General features: G+C 32.6%; 4 protein-coding genes across 4 annotated transcripts; 2 read left to right on the plus strand and 2 right to left on the minus strand.

The window, feature by feature from the left end:
- Positions 1 to 5,020: 5,020 nt before the first annotated feature.
- LOC111717723 (uncharacterized) lies at positions 5,021 to 10,432 on the minus strand. The gene is made up of 7 exons (XM_023493199.1): positions 10,171 to 10,432; positions 9,393 to 9,584; positions 8,989 to 9,060; positions 8,049 to 8,141; positions 7,063 to 7,167; positions 6,632 to 6,685; positions 5,021 to 5,184 (listed from the first exon to the last, which is right to left on the minus strand). Exons 1-7 carry the CDS (start codon positions 10,261 to 10,263, stop codon positions 5,086 to 5,088), a joined length of 708 nt encoding a protein of 235 aa, XP_023348967.1. The 5' UTR covers positions 10,264 to 10,432; the 3' UTR covers positions 5,021 to 5,085.
- Positions 10,433 to 10,969: 537 nt separating this feature from the next.
- Positions 10,970 to 17,237, plus strand: LOC111717717 (golgin subfamily A member 6-like protein 6). The gene is made up of 2 exons (XM_023493195.1): positions 10,970 to 11,038; positions 15,824 to 17,237. The coding sequence occupies exons 1-2, from the start codon at positions 10,970 to 10,972 to the stop codon at positions 16,412 to 16,414; spliced, it is 660 nt and encodes a 219-aa protein (XP_023348963.1). The 3' UTR covers positions 16,415 to 17,237.
- Positions 17,238 to 17,339: 102 nt separating this feature from the next.
- Positions 17,340 to 18,398, plus strand: LOC111717718 (actin, muscle). The gene has a single exon (XM_023493196.1). It carries the CDS (start codon positions 17,391 to 17,393, stop codon positions 18,396 to 18,398), a length of 1,008 nt encoding a protein of 335 aa, XP_023348964.1. The 5' UTR covers positions 17,340 to 17,390.
- A 440-nt stretch (positions 18,399 to 18,838) lies between these two features.
- Positions 18,839 to 27,127, minus strand: LOC111717719 (methylthioribose-1-phosphate isomerase; the record flags this gene model as incomplete). The annotated part of the gene is given in 12 exon segments (XM_023493197.1): positions 18,839 to 18,976; positions 19,479 to 19,556; positions 20,385 to 20,473; positions 21,720 to 21,791; positions 22,484 to 22,518; positions 22,930 to 23,019; positions 23,787 to 23,878; positions 24,005 to 24,076; positions 24,956 to 25,031; positions 25,510 to 25,575; positions 26,429 to 26,516; positions 27,111 to 27,127. Coding segments are annotated over 12 exon segments (825 nt in total), but the record flags the coding sequence as incomplete, so codon positions are not given.
- Between the last annotated feature and the right edge of the window lie 380 nt (positions 27,128 to 27,507).

Below are 27,507 nucleotides of genomic sequence, written 5' to 3' on the forward strand. Positions count from 1 at the left end.
GGGGGGGGGGGAGATAAAGGGATTAAAGAAAAAGATGGTTTGAGAGGGTTTGCAAAAGTGAAGCATGTATTATTTAAGTTCCCCATTTTTAGTTTTTTTGCGAATAAAAAAAAAAGACAAGAATATATATGATTTGCGTGTTTACAAATTCAAATAAGGAAATGTTTTTTTTGTGTAGAAATCTAAAAAGTTGCTTTCTTGAAAATTTGTGGATTTGGGATTTATAGCTTATCTTTAGAAAACTAAGATAGTCCAGAGTCCGAATTTAATGAATTTAAGCCGAGTCTCAAATCTGCCAAAAACCGGTTTTAAGTGAGCGCCGACTTAAATCATGAAAAATTGAATACAATTTCAGGTGGAACAACCATATTTGAGCCGCGTCTCAAATTTAAGCCGCGGCTCAAATTCATTAAATTATCGATACCTAGACATGAAATATAAAATCAAATGTAAGAAATCTAATCGCAGATTCTACTTTTTTAAAAGTTCTTTTCGAGGTCTGAACAATTCTTTTTTTGAATTAAATTTTTCAATGGACACTTACAGCAGACGCGGGACAGTGGACGGTCCCATGAATAAAAAAGTGTTAAAAAGAAGTAAAGAATACTAGCTTGAGAACCCCAGCTTTGGCTGGAAAATAACAATTTTTAAATCAAGCATTTCCATAGATTTGAGTCATCAGTTATGATCAGACATACAAACAAACAGACAAACAGAGATTACAACTTTATATGTATAGAAGAAAATATAGCAGATATACATATATATTGGTTGAAAACATATGAAACGAAAATTCATACAAACATATGTGAAGTATTTTTGATAAAATATTCTCTTGCATGAAAACATGATCCTTCTAAAACGACAGATATATACTTTAGTAAGAAATAAATTAGTTTATGCAGCAAACGAATGAAAACATAGGTTAGAATGGATCAAGTCGAAGAAGAAAAAATTGCATGGTTCCAAAGATTTATTGAACAGAGGATTGATAACAGAAGCTTAAGATCATGGGAACTTTGTAAGGGGCTCATGTTATAAAAAGATTTCACGATTTTGTTTTATAAGCTTAAAAAACATAAATACGGTTAAATCAGGGCATTACATTTGCAGGATATTAAAAAACATCGTTTGCTGAAAATGTTCAAATTTGAGAGTCAGCCGGCCACGTCCCCCGAAATATTTTTGGACACCCTGTATACTGTCGGGAGACGGGTCAGAGAAGGGCAGTGGTTAAATTAAGGATTTCTTCAATTAATGTTAAACTCGGACTAACTAGACCCCAACAAGGGCCCACTAGGACCCTTTTAGGGGATTAGGACCAGGCCCTAATTATAAAGTCCACTACAAGCTGATACTATAAAGGAAAGAGTCCACAAGATCAATGCGGGGTGGTTCATTTTACATATTTATAAATAATTATACAATTTTTGATTTGAATTACAAGACACTTAAAGGAATTTAGTCTTTGCCACAAACTCTGATTTTCTTATCCCTATATGTTTGCAACCCAATTTTGGAGACCTTGGATATTTCAAACTTTGAATTCTGTTTTGATCAAGTAATTTCAGTTTGAAATATAAGGTTTTCATCATCAGGTGGTGAAGAAAGGGGATTAGAAAACGTGACTTTTCGTCATAGACTCGATTTCTTTTATTTACAGATTCAAAATTCATTATTTGCATAAGCAGTTATTTTTATATGCAAAATGGTTTCAGGGCTTTTTATGTACATATTAAAGTTAAAGACAAGCTCAGTTGCCACACAAATTTGAATTTTTTTAGATTTTTAAATATTCGACATCTATATATAAATTTGGCTTGTCTGTCTGTTTTGGTGTTTGTCTGTCATATACAAGGCAGCACATTTCTCTTCTAATCATATATACAAGGCAGCACATTTCTCTTCTAATCATGTATACAAGGCAGCACATTTCTCTTCTAATCATATACAAGGCAGCACATTTCTCTTCTAATCATGTATACAAGGCAGCACATTTCTCTAAAGTGTAATAATTGAGTTAATCCGCGTAAATCCTATAAGTCAGAAAATCCACCAAAAAAGGAGAAACTATGTCTCAGATTATAAAAGGAAATTTGCCTTGTCATACTTACAACAAAAACATTTCTTTATCTAAACTTAATCTTATGATATCCGTGCAATATCAATCTTAAAAAAGGGAAACTTTCAAAATATTATTTAATTTGGTAATATATCTGTTTTTAAAAGGACTGTCTTTGTTTTTTTTTTATCAAAAGCATGTCTAATTCTCAAAGGTACCCTTGAAATTTTAATCTAATTAATTTTCATAATTTATTTATTGTTTCCAAAGCAACAAAAGCACAAGACACTTTTCTGGAGAAAGTACACAGAAATTAATCAACAAATTAATGAAACAAAAACATCAATATCTAATGATATAATTGATCTGTCAAATAATTAATTGTAAATTTGATCCTTATTTTCGTATATCCTGGATGTAACCTTTAATATAGGACTTAAAGAGACAGACCGGTTATGTAAGGTAGTTAAACTGAGTATGCGGTGTTGTGGACAAACTCTTTATGATTCATTTGAGATATTATAAAACGTTTAAACAGATATAAAAGAGACACATAACACTTTTCCACGATGTATAATAACTGAGTTTGAGTGCATAGTCGACGTTCAAAATCATGAATTTGGGTGGATACGTTGTCTGAATCGTTTTTTTTTAAATTATTAAATATGGACGACGAAAAATAAAGTAAAAATTATACAGTAATCTAATTAGATGGTCAGGAACATATTTCTCAAAAGAAATTTGTCAATTTAACAATGCTAGAATCAATTATTTTGTTTCATCATTATTTTGAATTTCTTATTTTCTATGAATTTATTCGCAGATTTCTACAAATTCTTCAAATGTTGTCTTTTCAATAATAATTCCAGAAAATCTGCAGAAAATCTTTGTGAATAATGAGAAAATAGGAACTAATAATTGAACAAGATTACTTATTTTCGATAATAAGATTAATTTTCATTTTCTGAATCTGTTCCTATACAACTAATTAGTTTACTGTAGAATATTGTTTACATTTTATGTCGTCGTTATTTAATAATTAAAAAAAAACAATTCTGAAAACGTTTTCACCCAAAAGTACGATTTTGAACGTCGACTTTGCGGTCCAACTCAGAATTTATAGATCTTTAAAAAGTTTTATACGTCTCAAATGAATCTTAAAGAATTTGTCCACACCACTGCATACTTAGTTCAACTACCTTACATAGCCGGTCTCTCCCTTTAAAGAAAATGCATTATGTGTTATCTTATTTAACCGGAAGTATAGCAGCATGAAGTAAAATCAGACACCAGAAATATAAAGGAAAAAAAGAGTTATGCAGGAAGACAAGCCAAGGTGATCACACAAAATCTGTCCAAATTAAAGAGGAGAAAAAACAGTGTTTATACGCTAGTGACTAGAGGTCCGTCTAAACTTTATAGGACCCATTCTAATCAATTAAATGAGATTTTTCCTGTTTGATATTTTGCATTTTTTGGGGCCAGCTTTGTATTCTAAATATTTTAATATTTAAGATCTCAAAGCGATTTTATAATTTTGAATGTTAGATAAAAATTTGACTGAAAATATTCCGATACAGATGCAGGATGTATTCCGATACAGATGCAGGATGTATTCCGATACAGATGCAGGATGTATTTCGTTGTAGTTTTAAAGATTCACTATCTTACTCTTTATAGACCTCTATTTGAGTAAGAGTGAGAAAGATATCAGAAAGATTGTTCAAGTTTGGCAATTTCCTTTATTGTCTATGTAGCATAAATTCGCGGATCTCTTATTTTGGGATTGAAACAACCATTAGTGAATTTTTAGCTAGAAAAAGTAAGGATATTTCATTCACCTCCGATCAGATCCTATATAAGGTATTGTTGTGAATGGAACACGCCTCTCTTTTTAATTTGAAATTATCTTTCTAAGTACAACTTCCTACTTCACTTCCGGTAACCATACGAGATAATTTCCCACAAAAACGGCAAAACAATTAGATTAAGTTCAGGTTTAATAAAATGGATCAAATTCCAGATTTTTAAAAAGCAATTCAAATCATTTCCTTGAAACATAAATGTCCTTGAAGAGTAGGAAATGAAAGGTTGTTTCTGCAAAATTCTTCCCAAAATATGCAATTATTTCTAAAGAATGGGATATTTTTTGGTTATTTGGTTATTTTGGTGAATTAATCTCTATATCCCAGTTAGGGGTATATTGAGAATATCTGTCAATAGAATCACTGATTAACTATTTTTATTCGAACAATGTCTCCATCTTAAACAATTTAAACCATCTTAAAAGGACTATAAGACCCAATTTTCAATAAATATTCGTTTATGCAAGATCTAGGTTAGATTGAAGTTTGATATTGACAATTACTATTGAAAGAAGCAAACAAATTTTAGGAGAGAAGCAATTAAAACATTTTTCCTATCAACACAATTTAACTTTTTTCTTTGATGAAGCAAAAAATGTTTTATTTCATTTGATTTTAGTCTTTGTTTAAATAAACATTTTTTTTATCACATTAACAATTAATGACTCTATCGCAAATGAATGTTTTCTAGATATATCTGACTTTAGTGACAAAAAAAAATATATTTATAAAATTTGAAATGCCTGAAAAGTTCAAATTCTACAAAAACAAAATCAAGAGTAAGCCTTTTCTATATTGATAGATTTAGTGACAATATTAAATTACCGAAATGATAAATATGATATTCAATAATAAACTCATTTTCAAATAAATTCTTTTATTTAAATTATTCAAAACATGTTTCATCTTAAGGAATTGATCCTTTGCCACAAACTCTGATTTAATAATCTCTTCATCTTTGAAACTTGATTTGTAGATCTATGATATTTTATACAAAAAAAATCTGTTAAATCAAACAATCTAAGTTAGAGATATCAAAGGTTTTCAACATTAGGTTGCAAAGATATGATCGGGATTAGAAAATCTGAGTTTGTGGCAAAGACTCAATTGCTTTATGTGGTAAATAAATCTTTAATGATAATAATTAAAATTTTTTTTTTAATAAATCATATCATCGTAGAAGTCAGGTTCAATAGCCTTGTCATCTTTTCTAGGACAGCTTCCACTTCCGCATAGCTGTTTTAGAACTTCAGCAGCCTTAATCAGAGCACAGTGAGAACCAAAAACTGTGTGTTAGGAAGACGACATTCAAGCAATAGTAAAGTGTATTTGATGTTGTTACAGAGCAATCTAAATATAAATTTGGCTTGTCTGTCTGTCTGTCTGTTTGTCTGTTTGTTTGTTTGTATCCAATAAACGTCAAAACGGCTGAACCGATCGGGCCCAAATTTTTTGTGGGACATCTAGGGACCCCAGGGAAGGTTTATGAATGATTGAAATTTTAACAATTTGTGTTCAGAAGTTTTTTATTTTTGTATAATTTTGAAAATGCGCGAAAAAATATTATGAAATCCGCAAACTTTTTTGTTTTTGTTTTATACTGTACAAAGAGAAGATGCTCACAGATAAAGCCGCAATTAAAAGTTTAAATAGAAGATGGGCGCGAAGCGCCCTAAAAGCCTAGAAAGAAGGGCGCGAAGCGCCCTGAATTTCTAGTAGTTTTACATTATCTGAGAAATATTATTGAGGATAACTTCTAAATTTTCTTAAAGGAATTGAGTCTTTGGAACAAAATCAAATATTTAAACCTCAATATCTTTAGAACCCTTGTTGTTAACCTTTGATATTTCAAGCTCAGATTATTTGATCTAACAGAATTCATATTTTGAAATATCTAAGGTCTACACCATTTGGTTCCAACGATATAGTGATTAGAAAATCAGAGTTTGTGGCAAAGACTCAATTCCTTTGTCCTTTTGTATAAGCTATTGCTCAGAGGTTTAAATGGGTCATTATGAACCATGCATAAACATTTTTAATAGAAATTTACTTGAAATTTCATTGACATTCCCTTTTTCCACTTTTGTTAAACTTGTCACTAAAGTAAAGTATTGAATCTCAGATTTCTGACAAACCTCATTAAAAAAGAATTTAAAACGTTTTATAAATGATAAATCTAATCGTTTAACCGTTTAATAGAATCACAAAACTGCAAACAATTGTAAAAGACCTCACACTTAGGTTAATTTTAAGCACCGAGAGAATCTCTGACCGGAAACTACACCAATTTGTACAATAAACAAGCCATGGAAGGCACAAACTATAATTTTTAATTTATGAATTCTGAGATAAATAGTCTAAGTTTGAAATATGAAAGGTTTACACTATGAGGGTGTAACACGCACCTCTGCCCATCTAGTAAAAGTAAATTCAACCTATATGAAGCATAAAATCTGACCGCGTCAACCTTGTTGCACCGGCTAGTCCTGTACACTACAAACTGGGCCTGGAAAGGTTGACCCGGCTCGGAAATTCAAATGTACTACGGCTACACGTGGTAAAAAATATGGATTAAAAAACTCAGTTCTTTGAAAGTACTCCGGATAACTGGTTCTCTTCTTGTGAGATAAATCTGCAACACAGAGATCCAGACAAATATGAAAATTACTCATCAAGTTTTAAGACCGGGCCTAATTTGAAGTACCTGCTCAACCCCATTCCTAGCAGCATGCTTCAACCATGTTTCTTCATCTCCTTCCTTTAAATATGTATATATGTATTATACATACATGAACTATATTCTATTATTTTATTCACAATTCTAGCAGTTTAATAGCAAGTTTTGTTAGATTATTTTGATGTTGAAAAAGATTTCATTCTAAGTTCTATAATATCAAACCAAAAGTGTATTAGTTCCTGTCAAAGTTGTATAGGGCTATTCATTCTATTAAAGTTTTATTACATTCTATTAAAGTTTTATTACATTCTATTAAAGTTGTAATTGTAAACACGATGTGACTCAATAGATTCTAATTTTGGTTGTGAATAAAGATTTCTGTTTTAAATCATTAGGACATCTCCATCTTAATTCTATCGTTTTGCGAATTCTTAAAACCCCGGGCTCTGAAAACTTACCTCAAATCCCACCTCATGACCGTTTAGATGACCGATGGCCAGGTTGTATGCAGATTCAGGATGACCGGACCTAGCTGCCCGGCCAAACCAATGCATTGCCGCGTCCTAAAGACATTATTGACGTAACTTCTTTCATAGAGTGGTATTTTCGATTCACAACGGTACCCTTATAATCTTATTATGCTATACAGAAACAAGAGAGAAAATTGTCAGAATTGTGAGAAATGTTGATCAATATTACATTATCAGATCCAAGTTTAAAAGGATCTGTTGTGAATCAAGTGTGGCCCTCTTTCAATTGAGGCTCACATGAAATGACAACAACAGTCTTGTTAATAAATTATGGTCTTCAACATTCAAATAAAATCATTTAAAAAAAATTTGTTGTTTTTATTTAAACTTCAAACTTATTTCTGATTAAATATGATAAAGAAAGAGCTAGGGGTTGTGTACTCATTTAATATGTGACGTTTATTAGTTTCACAGAGGTATATGATGTATTGAAATTAGAAAGAAGATTGTAAAAAAAACGAGCTTGTGAACTAATTTTTATACTTACTGTTCTTCATTCACCTCACGAGCAGTCACAGTTTCATGTAAACTAACCCTATTCCCCCACCTTCCTACCTTACATCTATACACATTGGTTTACCTTAATACCCTACCTTACATCTATATATTGGTTTAAATTATCCCCCACCTTACATCTATACACATTGGTTTACCTTTTCACCCTACCTTACATCTATACACATTGGTTTACCTTATCCCCCACCTTACATCTATGTACATTGGTTTACCTTATCAACCTACCTTACAACAATACACATTGGTTTACCTTATCCCCCACCTTACATATATACACATTGGTTTACCTTATCACCCTACCTTACATCTATAAACATTGGTTGACCTTATCCCCACCTTACATCTATAAACATTGGTTTACCTTATCCCCCACCTTACATATATACACGTTGGTTTACCTTATCCTGAGGTACTCCTCTCCCATGTAGATATCTTTGTCCAACTTTATGCTGAGAATCCACGTGACCCATGCGTGCATACACGTGGGAAACCTTAGCAAAGGTGAAAATGGAACGTATACAACTGTGGACAAGGAAGACGACTTTAAGCATTCTTATGTGTATTTGATTTTGTTACAAAGCTATAGGGTTTACTAGCAGGTAGAAAATAAAGTGAAATTATTCTGTTTTGCACAATATTTGTATTTATGTTCTTAGGACTTTTTAAGACTATAAACTATAGACTATAAATGTAATTTTAAGTAACCTTCCATTTGGTGGTTGTTCATATTTATTGCAGTACCCTCTAAACCTTGTTTTGAGCAATGTATTGTAAACTTTAATCAAATTATATTCTTTTCATGAAAATTTGGCTTATAGTGTTGACTTAAATATGTAAATAATATATTACATGTATATTAAACTTATTTTTAAGTAAACAATTAAATAAACAAATATAGACTGTACAAATACCGAGATTCTTATGTACTGCATATACCTACAGTACACGCCTTCGGTTCGGTATTACTTAAACACACTCTTTTGGTACAGACACGCATACATGACGTTTACGCCCTCTGCTGGTATTAAATTCATGATAAACTAGAACTTGAACGAATTCATATTGCTTACTTTGCTGGGTTTTTTTTTCTGTAGATAAATACTTTGGGAAAGCGCCTTCGTGTACATAGTTAGAGTAATCCTTAACATTCTGTTCGTGGTATCGATCAAAGTGCATTTCAAAATAAGGAATGTTTTAGTTCGAAACTATCAAGAGAATGTTACGGACAAACATTTTTCTCATATTTTAGAATGCATTGTTGGGTATTTCAACGTTTTTTATCGGAATTTCGATTTTTCCAAAAAATAATGTTTTTTTTAAAGATTGCATGTTTTGTACCTGAAAATGAAACCATGCCGGATGTGTATAGCAGAGATACAAGAGAAAACAACAAACAATGAGCAGTACAACCTGCAGTACGTTTTCAAATTAAACAAAGGAATTGAGTCTTTGCCACACCCTCTGATTTCTAATCCCAATATCTTTGCAACCTAATATCGTAGACCTTAGATATTTTAAACTTTGAATCAAATAATCTAAGTTTGAAGATATTAAAGGTTTACATAATCAGGTTGCAAAGATAACGGGGATAGAAAATTCTTATTTCTCATTACAAACTATCACAAATAATTATATTGGTTTTAAAATGATGTTTATTACAAATAAATAATTGCTATCATGAAAGGGTCACTTGAAATTGTGCTTACAGTCCCTATAAAATTAAATATTACAGTATATTATACCTGGATAAAGATAAGAACATCTTGGAAATAAACTTCTTTAATCTCGTTAAATTTCTGTCGCGAGAAGAACGGTTTCTCCGAAAACTTGTGATTGATATTCTCCGAGTTCTTTATCGAGTTCATCTTGCTTGTGTTCATCGAGTTCATCAATTTCATCCCTTCACTCTCAATCTCAGATTTCAAGGTCTTTTCCTTTATAAAACTGATTAGTTGCCACACATTTTTATAATCCATACATAAATTTCACTAGAGGGGGATGATTCATTTGGTGTAATGTCCCGGTTTGCCTAATATTTCTGTACATGTACTGTACAGGTTGCTCCAGTTGGTATAAAGTCGGCGCGGTACTTGAAATGAACCGGAGTTTACAGTGCACTGGGAGAACAAGAAAACTCTGGAATTTGAAAACGACTTTTGACTCAATTTATGAACTTTAATGAACATGAGACAAAGCAATTTTAACTTGAATACAGATTTAATAAGTTACTTGTAAAACTTGTAAAAACATCGAATATGCTTTTATGTGTTGCTTTAATATCGTCTTCTTATTCCACAGTTTTCACTGTATCTTTGAAACCAGAGTTCGAAATATCAAAAACCTACACCAGAAGGTTGCAACATTAGAACTATTGTAAAACTTTAATTTATTTAGAGTAGTCAGGTCCTATTAGGGGAATAGGGTAGAACAGGTTTTTTATTTTATTTTCAACTTTGATCTGCGCTATTTTTGCCGCCCTTACCCCTTCATTAAATTCTGTATATGCTCCTGAAAAAATACCTGTGGATTTGTTATTTTTTCATTTGATTTAGATTTCTCCTTTCCAACTTCCTTCCGCCTTCTTCGAAGGGGTAAAAGGGGCATAGCCTCCATATTTTTATCTGTCTAAATTTTATTAAATCATATTTAGTGTAAAAATGCTCGTTAATTTCGTGTTCAATTAACTTCGAGCATGGAAAATATGTACGGGCTATATATCGGAATATGTACGGGCTATATATCGGAATATGTACGGGCTATATATCGGAATATATACGGGCTATATATCGGAATATGTAGGGGCTATATATCGGAATATGTACGGGCTATATATCAGAATATATACGGGCTGTATATCGGAATATATACGGGCTATATATCGAAATATGTACGGGATATATATAGGAATATATACGGGCTATATATCGGAATATATACGGGCTATATATCGGAATATGTACGGGCTATATATCGGATATGTACGGGCTATATATCAGAATATATACGGGCTGTATATCGGAATATATACGGGCTATATATCAGAATATATACGGGCTATATATCAGAATATATACGGGCTATATATCGGAATATGTACGGGCTATATATCGGAATATGAACGGGCTATATATCAGAATATATACTTGCTATATATCGGAATATACAGGGTGTCCCACATCATATTAGACCGAGAACGGGTCTAAATTACGATTTTCGGAACTAATTAGAAAATTTCATTAAAATGAATCATTTTAAAAAATAACATAAGGCTTATATAAAGGGCTATATATCGGAATATGTACGGGCTATATATCGGAATATGTACGGGCTATATATCGGAATAAACTCTAGTCTTCTATGCAGTGATCCAGATAATGCAAGCATTAAGGCAAAAATCATTGATAAAATTTGCCATTTCCTTCTTAAAAACTTAAGCAAGCTAAAAATAAGTGCATACAGTTTTAAAATGTCAAAAACTATAAAGGTTCAAACGACTTAGTGGGTAAAATACTTGACCAAGGCAATATGACACGTTCAATCAATAATAACCCGTATAGTGGTTAGGATGTATAAAACCTTCAGCCCACTAAGAAATAATTAGATAACAAATATGACATCGATTTCTTTTTGTCTTTGCAGCATAAATCCAAGAGTCACGTAGATCCAGAACGCTGTCAAAAGTTGAATCGAGTTTGGAAATGGAAACTGGGCCGACAAGTCCAACTTATTATCTAACTATGATAATAATTAGAGATGTCGAAATTCTGAACATATAAAATAAGTGCAAAGTGTAAAAAGAAAGTAATTTCCAAATGTATATTGTCCATGGTGGTTTAGTAGCTACTAGTGCACTGCTTTCCGTATACCCATCCCCTAGTCTACCATATCTATACAATATACGTGTTCTATTTATAACTACAATAGGGACCATATAACAATGGAATAGGAAGACGACATTTGAGAAAATTGAAAATTAAATTATGAAGTAAAATAGGTCTGTGTCCCATTCAAATTTGTTGTGTTAGTCTTTCTTATAATCCCCTTAAATACAGGGTGTTCCAATTCATATAAGATATTTGCTAGTAAGTCTGTGGATTCTCGCCTTTTTAGATAAAGAAAAAAATTCTGTCCAAAAACTTTAAAACACTGCGAACCAAAATATTAGTGTTATAGATAGTTTTTGAGATTTTTGGGACTAATCAAAAAATGAATAAAGAATGGATCATTTCAGAAAATTATATAAGATTGACTAACATGAAAATTTGCATGCAGAAAATACTAGATTTTTCGAGTATTAGAACAAAGATTTAGCCTGCTTATAAAAGTCTTTTTAAGACAGTGTCGATTTTGAAGTATCTCAACACCTTGGGCTTTGATTCTACCGCACAAACTCACCAATGATTTTCTGTAGCCCTTTACATGTATATTTTAGCTATATAAAGCACTTGTTCTTAGTCTTGGTTTTTCATAACTAATTGGAAAAATTCTCATCGATTTTTGCTGAGAGCGTGAGACCTTTAAATCACAGTGAATGTGCGTATTTTGTTGTTAAAGCCTAGAAATAATCCTATATGATATAGGACTCTCTGTCTCTGTATATAAAGTTTTTTTTAGTTAAAACCAGAAAAAAGTGGATCGAATGTCGTTTTTGATCGTCATTTTACTTAATAAATGTCGCTAAAGATTTTGCAATTGTTGCAACATGTAGTTAAAAGGGCATAATTTTAGAAATCGTTAAATACTAATCGTCATTTGATAATAATAATAAAAAAGAAAGCAAAAAAATCCACTATTGTCTGTTTCTTCCTGTTTATTGTAAAAAAAGATTGTTAAAGAATGTATTGTGTGCACAGTTATTAATCAAAATAAGAAAACAAAAGGTTTTGAAATAATTTCCATCGTTTTCAAGATTTTAATTTTAGCATAATATCGGGGGTTATAACAATTTGTGAGATAAATAAAACATTCTGAGGCCAAATTTAAAGAATTTGATCCGCAGCATAAATTTCAGACTTAATTAAAACAGGTTTTTGGAGGATTTGAGACACGGCTCAAACTTATAAAATTTGGGCTCTGTTCACATTATTTCAAACTTAATGATCGTTATTTCGAAATGTATTTCGACAGTGCAATAAATTACAGGCAAAATGTGTGACATAATTAAATATTCTCTAATTGTTTTACATTTCTTCTTTGTTCCACATCATTCAGTATCGTACAGGGTTATCCACCAAGAATTTGATACTTCAAAGACGACCTAAAAATGACGATTCAATGATAAAATTAAGTCTTCTGACTTTACTTTAGTCTTCAGCTGGGTTATTAAATGATTTAGAAAGAAAAGTTTACAGTTGAAGGAAATCATGAATACATGAAAACAGACAGTATAAATTCTGTACAGTCGTCTCTGAAGTCTCATCTCTTGTCGGTAACCTTATATCATATCATTTCTGGACTCGCTCACCCTTCCTTGAAGAAACTGTCGACTGTATTTCAAATAATTATCAATTTAAAGCATTACATGCCAGATTTTGTAGAACCATTCAGCATTTTAGGATTTAAAATTGTTGATTTTCTGTCATGCAAGTATATAAATTCCCTCAATTTTATTTCATGTACCTCCTGCATAAATCTGCAACTAAAAAAAAATCAGTTTTTAGATAGAAAAATGTTATTAACCTGTTTCTGCTAAGGCAACGGGTAAAGGATACCATATTAGGAATAAAAAATGTTAATCTTTAAATTGTGTGTGACACGAATATAAAAATGCGACAACCCCTCCAAACTTATCATTTAAACTATTTGTTTATCTAGTGTCTACTGTATTGTATATACATTGTTAACATACCTTCAAGCTGTGTAGTTTATATCAGATTAGAAAATCCTAATTTTCATAATATAGTAGAGTACAGTAGAGTAGAGTANAATAGAATAGTATAGAATAGAATAAAATACAATAGAATAGAATAGAATACAGTAGAATAGAATAGAATAGAATAGAAAAAGAAATATTTCGGAAATTTTAAATTATTTCAAGATATTTTTTTCCAATTACGTTAGAGTTCAGAGTTAAGTAAACATTTTTCAATTTTCATGTCAAACTAATGTAAATTTCACGTAAGATTGATATCTTATATGTTTTGAATTGTACCTACTCTTCTTAAAAAAATAATTGCGAAGAATAAAAATGTTTGGAATTTGTAATCTATATATACTTTGCTTGTCTGGGTGTTTGTTTGTTTGTTTGTTTGTTTGTATCCAATAAACTTCAAAATAGCTGAACAGATTAGGCCCAAATTTTGTGGGGAAGTTTTATGGATCATAAATTTTCAAAAATTTGCCTCCAACAAAATTAAATTTTCATTAAATTTGAAAATGCACAACATTTTTTAATAAAAAGTTGCGAACTTTTTTTTGTTTTTGTTTTACAATGTCTACAAAGAGAAAATGTTCACAATTAAAATAGAAGATGGGCGTGAAGCGCCCTAAAAGCCTAATATTTGTATGAAGTTGACCTTTTTTGTTTAGTTCACTTTTAGTAACATCTTAACGTTTATTGGACGCAAACAATTGATAAAAAGAGGTAATGATTGAAAAGTTTTTGGAAAATATCAATACTAGTAAACTTTTTTTTTAAGAACTATAGCTATTAAAAAACGAACATTATCAGTCACTTTAAGTTAAAACTATCTAGTTCTTAACTGTTTTCAGCATTAAATTACTTTGTGTGAATATTTGAATCGACATTCTAGTTGAATAATTTCTCATATAAAATAGAAGAATATGACCAAATCGTTGCTTGTTAAAACTAGGGCGGCACAAGTATAGGACAGGCTAGGTTGTGCCTTGTGGTAGTTTTATATTCTTTAATTAATTAAAATCAAAATAAGCAAAATTTGCTGAAGTGCCCGGCGTTGCCCAAAGAAATTTGCAAAGAAAATTACGAATTTGGAAAAACGTCGATTTTTTAAGCCTATGTTACCCCACAGGCCCCACAGGCCCCCCGAGCGTCCACTGGTGCCCTAAAATAATTCAATTAATTTGGTTCAGCCGTTTGGCCACCAATAGCATGAATGATTAACTAAAATAAATATAATAATGCTGCAAACTATGTAAAAAAAACGTTTAAAAGTCTAAAAGATTGCAATAAGATTGGATATAATCTACAATTCAGATAGAGGGAGAAAAAGATTAACATATAGAATTATTAAAATGCCTGGAACCATTTAATTAATAAAAAATAAAAAATTGTAGCAACAAACAATCTTTTTATAATTTTAAAATTTTCATATCAACGGCTTCAAAGTAGCTTAATTGAGATTAAAGTAAGACTAAAAGAAGAAATTGCCTATCGAAGGATAATTACAAAATTGTGGAAGCATAATGTGTAATGAGTATTGTGTGTATTGTTCATATACTGAATAATCTTTGTTTAAGCCAATTTAAAAATAGCTTGAGTTTAAGAATGACAGGATAGGATGTTGTTTAAACATTAAATATCTGCATCATGTTTACGGACAGGGTAGTTCAATAAACATTATATATCTGCATCATGTTTACGAACATGCCCCAATCCCCCAAGTCTGAGTCAGTTCTCACAAAGTACATATCTAGTCAAATGGAGATATATTCGCCTCATGCTAATATCATGTGTATTTGAATCAACTTTAGCTCATTATTCCATCCAATCTTGGCTTTTTACTACTGAGTTCTTTTCAAGTCTATAATATCTTTGATCAGAGTAAAAAGTTTGCTTTCTGTAATATTGCAAACTTGTCTAGAATAAAATTTTGAAATAGCATTTGCATTTCAGATTCTTGTGAAACCTTTTAAAAGCCTATAATACAAATTTAATGTTTAAAAACAGGCCTCAAAACAATACCCATGAGTAATTATGGTACACCTTGCTGCCAATCTGTCAATATATTTTATCAATTATGGGACACCCTGCTACCTGTCTGTCAATATCTTTAATGAATTATGGGACACCCTGCTACCTGTCTGTCAATGCCTTTAATGAATTATGGAATACCTTGCTACCTGTCTGTCAATGTCTTTAATGAATTATGGGACACCCTGCTACCTATCTGTCAAAGTCTTGAATGAATTATGGGACACCCTGCTACCTGTCTGTCAAAGTCTTGAATGAATTATGGGACACCCTGCTACCTAGATAGAACAGGGTGAATCAAGGATAAAACAGGGGGAATCAAGGATAGAACAGGGTGAATCAAGGATAGAACAGGGGGAATCAAGGATAGAACAGGAGGAATCAAGGATAGAACAGGGTGAATCAAGGATAGAACGGGGGGAATCAAGGATAGAACAGGAGGAATCAAGGATAGAACAGGAGGAATTAAGGATAGAACAGGGGGAATTAAGGATAGAACAGGAGGAATCAAGGATAGAACAGGAGGAATTAAGGATAGAACAGATGGAATTAAGGATAGAACAGGGGGAATCAAGTATAGAACAGGGGGAATCAAGGATAGAACAGGGTGAATCAAGGATAGAACAGGGGGAATCAAGAATAGAACTGGGTGAATCAAGAAAAGAACAGGAGGAATCAAGGATAGAACAGGGGGAATCAAGAATAGAACAGGAGGAATCAAGGATAGAACAGGGTGAATCAAGAATAGAACAGGAGGAATCAAGGATAGAACAGGGGGAATCAAGGATAGAACAGGGGGAATCAAGAATAGAACTGGGTGAATCATGGATAGAACAGGAGGAATTAAGGATAGACAGGGACAATCAAGGATAGAACAGGGTGAATCAAGGATAGAACAGGGTGAATCAAGGATAGAACAGGAGGAATCAAGGATAGAACTGTGTGAATGAAGGATAGAACAGGGTGAATCAAGAATAGAACAGGAGGAATCAAGGATGGAACAGGGGAATCATGGATAGAACAGGGGGAATCAAGGATAGAACAGGGGGAATCAAGGATAGAACAGGAGGAATCAAGGATAGAACAGGGGGAATCAAGGATAGAACAGGGGAAATCAAGGATAGAACAGAGGAATCAAGAATAGAACAGGGGTAATCATGGATAGAACAGGAGGAATCCAAGATAGAACAGGGGGAATCAAGGATAGAACAGAGGGAATCTGGGATAGAACAGGAGGAATTTTTAATTGCAATAGAGGGAATGAATGAAGAATAAATGTTGTTGTTCATTTAAAGATTCTTGTTTGAAATTCTTAAATTTATCGCCATTTGCAAAGCAGAATCTGCTCTATTAAATATAGTTGTGAGATGTTTGTTGTGTTTTTCAAGTTGAAATATGTAGAGTAAAAAATTTTTACTTTTGTACTGGACAAGTATTAGAAGTGAAGATTGATAAAGAAAACTTTGTCCGGCCTACACATGTATGTATATTGTATATACATAACTTGTATGACAGTGAGATAAGAATGTGAGTGATATTTTGAGGAGGCATTGTTTTGTATTGGGGGGCTTGATCTTTATGTGCGTGGGTGTTTAGGCTGAAATATCTGGCAAGACTCTGCATTTTCAACTGCCTGACCTAGGCAGCTAGCGGCCTGGGTCAACATCCACCCACCTATTGTTGAACAGATGACCATATAAGGAGTGAGGGAAAGTCCGGTGAAGTTGCACTGAGGATGGCTTGACCTAACGCCCTACCCCCAATGAAGGGGGTCAGGTATAAAAGCAAACTGTTCCGCTGGCCAGAGCAGAGTTAATCTTGCTGTTCAGCAGATACCTCTCCTTCCATCATGTGTGACGAAGACGTTGCCGCTCTTGTTGTTGACAATGGCTCTGGCATGTGCAAAGCTGGATTTGCTGGAGATGATGCTCCCAGAGCTGTCTTCCCCTCCATTGTTGGCCGTCCCCGTCACCAGGGTGTCATGGTTGGTATGGGACAGAAGGATGCCTATGTTGGAGATGAAGCCCAGAGCAAGAGAGGTATCCTCACCCTGAAGTACCCAGTTGAGCACGGAATCATCACCAATTGGGATGATATGGAGAAGATCTGGCATCACACCTTCTACAACGAGCTCCGTGTTGCCCCTGAGGAGCAGCCCGTCCTCCTGACTGAGGCTCCCCTAAACCCCAAAGCCAACAGAGAGAAGATGACTCAGATCATGTTTGAGACCTTCAACATGCCCGCCATGTATGTAGCTATCCAGGCTGTCCTCTCTCTCTATGCTTCTGGACGTACCACGGGTATTGTCATGGACTCTGGAGATGGTGTTTCCCACACTGTTCCCATCTATGAAGGTTATGCTCTCCCCCATGCTATCCTTCGTCTGGATCTGGCAGGTCGTGAACTGACCAACTACCTCATGAAGATCCTGACTGAGAGAGGATACTCCTTCACCACCACTGCTGAGAGGGAAATTGTCAGAGACATCAAGGAAAAGCTCTGCTATGTTGCCCTTGACTTTGAGCAGGAGATGTCTACTGCTGCTGCCTCCACCTCCCTTGAGAAGTCCTATGAGCTTCCCGATGGTCAGGTCATCACCATCGGTAATGAGAGATTCAGGTGCCCTGAGGCCCTCTTCCAGCCTTCTTTCCTTGGAATGGAGGCCTGCGGCATTCATGAGACCACCTACAACTCCATCATGAAGTGTGACGTTGATATCCGTAAGGACCTGTACGCCAACACCGTCATGTCTGGAGGTACCACCATGTACCCTGGTATTGCTGACAGAATGCAGAAGGAGATCACTGCCCTGGCTCCCTCCACCATCAAGATCAAGATCATTGCTCCCCCTGAATAAATTGATAAATACATGGATTATAAGTTACATAAGGGGATTTATTTAGGGTGGGGGGCGGCGGGCGGGGACCCTCTTTCTAAACTCCTGAGCCAGAAATCTGAACCTAAAAAGTAAATATTTCTTTAAAAAAAACATTATTTGAGCATGATAATAGTAATTATGTTGTTCTGAACTGTGCAGAGTAAAATCCTAACAGCATACGTTTATTTTGATTATTGAGGGGGCTGGGAAAGGAGTGGTGAGTGGTGACTGAAGGGGAAGGGAGGGTAAAGAGAGCTTTAAGGGAGGATAAAGAAGATTGAAGGAGGTTTTGGAAGGGGAAGGGGAGAAGGGAGGGGGAAGGGAAAGTCATTTTGAGGTAAATTCATTAAATGTTTGAGTTCCATAAAAAAGCTGAGTTTTACGGGTTGAATTTCACCAACTACTGTAAATGAAAAATGATGATTTTTAGTTGTAATCGATACGTTCTTCCATAGCCGTCTTTATATTGTAAAGATTACAAAAAATTTATTTATTTTCAAAAAAAACTTAGATCCAAAATTTATCCTTGGTCCACACTCCCTCTTCACTGACCCAACCTGAAGATAAAATAACAAACTAAAGTTTAAAGATTTCCTATTTTTACATTCAACATAATTTGAGAAAGTGACTTTTTATGACATTAAAGAATCATAGACTGGTATTTTAAAACAATTTTGAGAAGCATTTGGAAACATTTTTGTTGTAACGATGAGCCAAACTGATACAGGGTGTACTACAAAACATGACAGTTAGAATGCTTGCAATATTACCGGAGTTTGTTTAGATTTTAATTTGTTAATATCTCCGGTTTTTTTGGAAGCATAAAAAAGGCAGACCACAATTTAGAATTTAGAATTTAGAATTTAAAATATTACTAACAACTTTTTGTGAATTTAACTTAATTAAATTTTACAAATTTATGGCGCAATTTGTTTCAAAGATCTTAGGCAACCTTCAATACGTCTCTTAACTGACATTTTTTGTGGGACAATAAGAACCCAGAACTCTTTCATTCCATGAATTTTAAACCGACGACATTTAAACTAGAGTAATGTGAACCTGTGATAAGATTTGCTGGTGTAACATCAAAAGCAGGATTCCAAACTCCAACAGAAGGAAGGGCAGAGAATAGCTCACCTAAAGAAGACAATTTACAGTGAGAATACGACTTTTAAATTCAAGTTTTGACGTTAAATAGACGAACATAAGAACATAACACACCCATCTAGCAGTGTAAACAATACCATTTAACTTGATAAGTGATTTAACAAGTTACTAGTAAACTATTGACTTTGAATCAACGTCAAATATGCTGTAGTATTTTTTCATGTCGTCTTCTTTTTCAATTTTCTTGTTCTCACTGTAAACAGAAATACAAACAAAAAAATTAGACTTTTGCTTTTGTGTTAAAATTTTTCCCTTGCCAAATGATGAAGTATGAGAATAGTACGACATCGTGCAGTTTATCATGTACTGCAGTATTATAAACATACACTGAACTTCCTTACAGAGATATAGCTGCCTTTTTAGATCAGAAATACTTATGAGCAAGGTTATAATGCAAGGAAAGTTAATTACAGTTGCGTATACTCTGCGTACATATTGAAACCAGTTCTCTCTGGGCGGAATTTGTAAACAAGAATAGATGCATTAGTGTTCGTTTGGTATCCGAGGAAGTTAAAAGCATTAAATTTTGATAATTTTGATAATTCACATAACAGTTTTCTATGGCCAGAATATTTCTTTGATTTTTTTATGTGAAAGATGGATCCCATGTCAGGCTGTGACATCCGTCTTGTGTTTACATTACCGCCCAGAGACAGTACACTGCAGTAAAAAAGATGCGTACACCTCTAAAATAACCTTCCTTGCATTATAACCTTGCTTAAGAGGAAGTCCGGATTTGGCTCCTGGAAATGCAGTCTATATAAAAATTGAAAAGGAATAATTGGCAGAAATACTAACCTGGAGGACGTTCTTCAATAGGAATATTGTCTCCTGATGGACAATTCATATCCAGGGTAGACATAGGCATCCCAATATAGAATGGAATCCTATATATGGAATAAATATAAATTGATTTATGACTTTAAAGTCCCAGCTTTGACCTTAGAAATATTTTGCGGCATTCAACATAAGTAACCTGTTTTATCAATATATTTTTATGTAACTATAATCACAGAATAACCCTAGTCCTGCCATTCCCAAAATGTGGTCTGCCTTTTATGTGCTTTCATATTTACTGGAGATAAAAATGATATTTTTCAGAATGAATGGTTGTATTCAATAAATTGAAATTTAAAACTAAATTCTAAATATTTCTGCTATTTTTGAAAACAAACAAATGGCAGACCACGTTTGGGATCTGGCAGGGTTAGGACTATTCTCTGATTATTGTTTCATAAAAAAATATTTCTAAAATCAAGTTACATATAATTAATACCGCAAGCTTTTTCTAAGGTCAAAGACGACTTTAGAAAAAACATTTGCTGAAAAAAATATTTTTTGGTGTTAGCTTGGTTGGTTTTTGGTAAGTTTCTACTTTGTTTTTGAGGATTTTGGTATGTTTCTTCTTTATTTTTGAGGTTTTTGGTATGTTTCTACTTTTTTTGAGGTTTTTGGTATGTTTCTATCTTTGTTTTTGAGGTTTTTGGTATGTTTCTACTTTGTATTTGAGGTTTTTGGAATGTTTCTATCTTTGTTTTTGAGGTTTTTGGTATTTTTCTACTTTATTTTTTAGGTTTTTGGTATGTTTCTACTTTATTTTTGAGGTTTTTGGTATGTTTCTACTTTATTTTTGAGGTTTTTGGTATGTTTCTACTTGATTTTTTAGGTTTTTGGTATGAGGTTTTTGGTATGTTTCTACTTTATATTTCGGGTTTTTGGTAAGTTTCTACTTTATTTTTGAGGTTTTTGGTATGTTTCTTCTTTATTTTTGAGGTTTTTGGTATGTTTCTACTTTATTTTTGAGGTTTTTGAACTTTAAAAAGGCCGACACAAATACCGTGAACTTTCGACATTTCAAAATCATAATCTGTAAAAGCTTGCTTTTGCTAAACTTTGCAATAATTTTATCCAAAGTAAAAATATATACAATGGTAAATCAATCGTTTTGGTTAATTTTTTTCTAATTAGTGTAAGAAAAGCAATTTAAAATAATTTTTTTTTGAAATTTATAAAAATTATCAGATTTTTTTTGGGAACTCCATTAAATTCCAAAAACCTGAAAAGTTTTTATAAAACAAACCGAACTATGTTCCTCACCATTTGTGAGAAAATTTGAATTATAGACAGTTTTACTTGTGATAATTTGCCAAGACTGCCAGAGAGTAAGTTCCAATTTTGTTTGCTGTATCTCCATTCCTAGCAACCCTGAAATATGTACGATGGTGATCAAAAAACAATGGTATGACTGTCGTATTTTTTCTTTATTTTTTTTTCATGACATTTTGAAAATAATTTTGAAAAATTTAGTACAATTTAGTAAGTGAACATATTATATGGCATATACATACTAGTTAAATATATATTCGAGTAAAGTGAACATATTATATGGCATATACATACTGGTTAAATATGTATTCGAGTAAAGTAAACATATTATATGGCATATACAGCATATACATACTAGTTAAATATATATTCGAGTAAAGTGAACATATTATATGGCATATACATACTAGTTAAATATATATTCGAGTAAAGTGAACATATTATATGGCATATACATACTAGTTAAATATATATTCGAGTAAAGTGAACATATTATATGGCATATACATACTAGTTAAATATATATTCGAGTAAAGTGAACATATTATATGGCATGTACATACTAGCTCTACATTTTTTTCTTTGCTGGACTCGTTTAAACAAGTTATATTAGATTTTTCCAGGTCATGTTTAGATTTAAGAGGTTTATTTTTTAATATATATAAGAGATATAATTATAGAGAACAAATATCAGTTTCTTTCTACTTATTAAAAAATGTTAAGAAGTGCTTAGAACGTTTGTAACAATTTTACTTTTTTTAAAGATTAATTTGTAACAAAGTTGCTTTTACCTATCACAGCCTGCTATAACTGCTTGTACTTTTCCCTTTAAAGAAAAACAATGAAATTAGGAAAAAACTATTTTTTCTTGTTATTTTTAATTTAATTTAACGTTAAAAATAAAAATACAATCCGTAAACTCAAAGCTAAAACAAAAATCACATTACAAGGAATAATTTCAATTCATAAGTGTGATATAATCGTTAAAACATTTTGTAACATAATTGTAAAACATTTATTTGATTCGGAAATATAAATATGTGGTTTCAATTTTTCTTTTTAGATGATCTACTTAAACTAATCAGAATTATTGATTCTTTATCTTTAAAAAAATCGTAGCATTTTCAATAACCTGTATTTAAATGAATTTCGTGGATTTTAAATATTACTTTTTGTTAAAGAAAAAAAACAGAATACTTTTAGATTACATAACTAAAAATTAAAATGATTACTAAACCTGTTTCATAAGAAATCCTGCCATTGAATCTGTAATAAGCGTACAAGGAATATTATCCTGTACACACTCCCAGGTAGTTAGTCGAGCTCCCTGCCGTAAACATAAACTTTGCGGTACATAAACATAGACAATACAGTACATAAACATGAACAGTGCAGTGCACAAACATAAAATTTCAGTACATAAACATAAACAATTTAGTATGTGAATATAATACAGTACATAAATATAAATAATGTAGTGCATAAACATAAACAGCAAAGTACATAAAAATAAACAGCAAAGTACAGAAAAACAAACAATACAGGACATAAACATAATCAATGCTGTACATAAACATTTACAATACATTTTCTGAACAATATAGTGCATAAACACTACAATACATAAACACTACAGTACATAAACAAAACAGCACATAAATAATTACAAAAGCGTAAACAAAGCCTATAAACATAAACAATGCAGTAGATAAACATAAACAGTGCAGTACATAAACATTAACAATATAGTATACAAAAATGAACAGCGCAGTACAAAAGCATTAAAGAAGCAAATAAACATAAACAATGCAGAACACAAACATGAAGAATATGCTGTACGTAAACATAAATAATGCAGTGCATTAAACATAAACAAAGCAGTACATAACAAAAACAATACATTACATAAACATAAATAATAAGTACACAAATATAAGAATATATAGTACATAAACATAAACATTACAGTATATATATAACCACATAAAATATAAACAATGCAGTAAATAAACGTAAACAAGATAGTGCACAAAAAGAGAAGAAAAAAAATCAAGACAACAAAAGTTCAAGAAGGGGCCGCTAAAATTCCGCTACCTGATTATAAGGTCTTGTTTCACAAGCGTACACATGAACCTTTCTTCCCTTTTCTAGAGCACTTCTAACCATACCAAGAGCAGTACCATGTCCTGTACAGAACCAAACAGATTTAAGATATGATTTCGAACCCATTTGTACAAATTAAATGTAGATTTATTGTAATTGTTATTGATTCTTAACTTGTGGGGGGGGGGAGAATGAAGATCTAACTGTACCTCCAGTAGCCAGTGCTCCAGTATTACAGATGGTGAGCACTCCTCCTTCCAGTAGATTAGCTCCATTCTCACCTAGTTAAAGGGATTGTAAACATTATTTCAATGGATTCTCCTTTTAAAATATTCACGATGGTACCTTTAAAACCTTTTTCTGTGCAACAAATATAGTATTTCTATCTTAGTCTCAATAGTTCAATAATGTGGAAGATGTTGACGGTTTTTTGAGGTTTAAAAGTGTTTCATTTTGATAATTCCTATAGTTTTCCTGCTGTAGAAATGCGCAAGTCACTTTTGAACATTGAAATTCTTTAAAATGTAATTTTTCAATACCCTCAGTTTAAAAAATAACGCGCCAACCTTTCAGTTTGAAATTCTTTTTCTAAGAAACTGTTACATTGAAATTCTTTAAAGAATTTCAATGTGGAAAATTGGTGATTGCTTTTTACTCCCCCAGTCAAAAATATGGTAAAAATCTTCAAATCATTTATTTTTGCTCAGACGGAGGTCCAAATGGTACCGATGTGAATCGGCATAGCTGCCTTTCAATTACATTGCAAGTCCCTTTCAGAAGTTTTTTTCTTCTTTCCTTTATATTGAGAAAATAAGCATATCATAAACCATTTCTTCCAATTTTAACATTCTCCTTTTAGATAATAATACTTTTACCGTCAAGCCAAGTTTTAAGACCTTGATCTCCTCAGTCAATTACTTCTACTATTCGGCGCTCCAGGTGATAGGGCTGGGCGCCGTTCTTGGGGAAAGATCGTTCTTTCAAGTAAACAAAAAAAAGTAGGAACATGCCCAGCTCAAGGGCTGGGCATGTTCCTGAGGAACGAACGTTCTTTCAAGTAAACGAGCGGAACGGAAAAAAACGATTTAAAAAAAGTAGGAACACGCCCAGCCTTACCAGGTGTACCTTCTCCCCCCCCCCTTCAAAAGTCTCTGTCTCACCGAGCAGTTTATTTATCTCTACATCTTCTTCGTGGAGCTCCTGGCTTGCTTTTACCTTATCAGCAGCAGCCAGCACCTTATAGTAATCAATCAATCAATGATTAGAATAATCGATCAATTAATTAATTAATCAAACAAGAAACAATTAACCAATTATTTAGTCAACCAATCAATTTAGCAACCGATTAAACAATCAATCAATCAGTTTATCAATCAATCAATCAGTTTATCAATCGATCAATCAATTACTCAATAAATCAATCAATCAAACCTGCATAAATTAAAAAAATAATAAAATCACTTTCCAGTTTAGAATCTGCTTAATCCAACCCCGGACTAACCAGTGCTAGATGCATTCGGTTTCATCTATTTTGAATTCAATCATGTGTTCGTCAGTACTTCAACAAGCTTAAAACTTCCGGAGGTTGGAGTTGTCTTTTTATACTATTTCGTTTAAAAGCGAAAACATTATGTTTAATGGGTCAACTTGTGATTGAAAGTCACAGAACTCTGAGCTAAGGATAGCGCTATCCAATCCCATGTTTTCTGTATACCTTATCTAGCGCCCATTTCAGATTAACCGCTGTAGGTCGACTTGCTAACAATCGCTCATACGCTTCCTAAAACAAGATTAAAAGAACTGAATACTTATTTATAATCCTGAAATCTGGGCAATCCAATGTCGTAAACATAATTCAAACATCAAATTCTGGTAATATGATGGTCAAAGTTTGAAATAAATAAGGTTTGCATCTTCAGGTGCAAATATAAAAGGTGAAAAAGTTTGAGTAAGCAAGTTACGACCAAGAAATTGTGAAGTATAGTAAAGACACCCTGTATAATGAAATTGTGATGTTTAGTACAGAACCCTGTATAAATAAATCATTACGTTTGGTACAGACACCCTGTAAAAAGAAATTGTCATGTTTGGTGCATACACGTGTATATAGATTTTATTATGTTGTGTGCAGACACTCTGTATAAAGACATTTTCATGTTTAATACAGACATCTTGTATATACTTGTCCCAATAAGCATGGGAATTCAGTGACGATTTTGATATCGTCTTTGTTAATGAGTTCTTATTTAGTATGGTAATGCCTAGTATGAAAGCTATAATCCGTCTGCTAGACTTCAGAATTTGTTTTTTTTTAAATCTTTTTTTATTCCATACTGTGCTGTACATTGTCCTTTATAATATCAGAAATTCGGTATACAATACACAGTACAGTTGTTTCTCTTCACTGTTAATCTTGCAGAAATGTTACAAAACATCATACAACGTTTTGCAGAAAAACAAAACAGCCTTTAACTGTTTATACATAAAACATACTTTAGAAGACGTAAATTTACTACATTTTATGATCAATGATCAATTAAGTAGCACAACGCTAATTCTTTACAAAGATTTCTAATTCGTCTGTTAATTCCCATGTTTATTGGGACACCCTGTCGAAAGGTAAATGTGCTGACCTGAATGTTTTCCCCACCAAGCTCTGCCAATGCTAGTCCATAAGCTGCTGTGATACCAATAGCTGGGGCACCTCGTACAACCATCCCTCTTCACATTACAACGTCAAGTTTTAGTTTTTAAATCAACAAGCTTTTATATGAAGGGACAGTGAGCATAATTTTGAATGACCCTTCATGCAAAAATGGCATTGCGCGATTAACAATGGCATCTATGAAACCTTTTCTGATCAAATATAGGGAAGATATTGTCATTTTTCTAGGCTAAAAATTATTTAATTCAGATAATTCCGATATGTAAATATGCATAGTAGAACTGCGCAAGTCCCTGTTTTATAGAGAAACCTCGATAGAAAATAGTCAGTCTTTAAAATTATAAACATTGATATTCAATTCATACTTGATCAGACAACGCTTTAAAGGTTACGGTTGTGAATCGGGCATTGTCATCTTTGCATTGAGGGTATCTCGAAGTTACACTTACAGTACAGTCTCTCTACAGTACAGTACAGTACAGTACAGTACAATACAATACAGTGCAATACAGTACAGTACAGTACAATGCAGTACANTACAGTACAGTACAGTACAATACAATATAATACAGTGCAATACAGTGCAGTACAGTACAGTACAGTCTCTAATAAATTTTCTTTTCTTCAATTCATGCTTTTGAAAAGTATACCTAATGGCTTCAGCAACCTGAAAATTAATAAAATAAATAAAGATGAAATTGTGAAATATGGAAGACGACATCTGTTAAATTAAAGTTTTAATTTTAGATATTCCACTGAACATAAAGTACAGCAAATATACAGTGTAATCTTAAAACAACATTGTTAATATCAATTAGAGGAGTAAGTCCGATTTACAACGGTAATCTTGAAACAATTTGGTGAATAATGTGGAAGATTACGTCGTTTTTCTTGCTTAATAAATATCTAATCATTTCTTTATTGTTTCAGGAGCAATACATGCGCAAGTCACGTTTAAGAGAAACTACAAATGAAAATAATCAGATTTAAACACAAAAACATCAGCTATTTCAGACATAGCTTTTAAGGTTACTGTTGTTAATCAGA

Source organism: Eurytemora carolleeae, unplaced genomic scaffold (assembly GCF_000591075.1).
Source record: "Eurytemora carolleeae unplaced genomic scaffold, Eaff_2.0 scaffold1792, whole genome shotgun sequence".
Lineage (NCBI taxonomy): Eukaryota > Metazoa > Arthropoda > Copepoda > Calanoida > Temoridae > Eurytemora > Eurytemora carolleeae.

Bases quoted from the DNA above. Each gene is read 5' to 3' on its own strand.
- LOC111717723 (XM_023493199.1), bottom strand. From the start codon at position 10,263: ATGGAGGCTATGCCCCTTTTACCCCTTCGAAGAAGGCGGAAGGAAGTT. The intron at 9,061-9,392 runs GTATAATATACT...AACGTACTGCAG, and splicing joins ATGTTCTTATCTTTATCCAG to GTTGTACTGCTCATTGTTTG. The intron at 6,686-7,062 runs GTAAGTTTTCAG...ACATATTTAAAG, and splicing joins GTCATGAGGTGGGATTTGAG to GAAGGAGATGAAGAAACATG.
- LOC111717717 (XM_023493195.1), top strand. From the start codon at position 10,970: ATGTACGGGCTATATATCGGAATAAACTCTAGTCTTCTATGCAGTGAT. The intron at 11,039-15,823 runs GCAAAAATCATT...CCTGCTACCTAG, and splicing joins CAGATAATGCAAGCATTAAG to ATAGAACAGGGTGAATCAAG.
- LOC111717718 (XM_023493196.1), top strand. From the start codon at position 17,391: ATGTGTGACGAAGACGTTGCCGCTCTTGTTGTTGACAATGGCTCTGGC.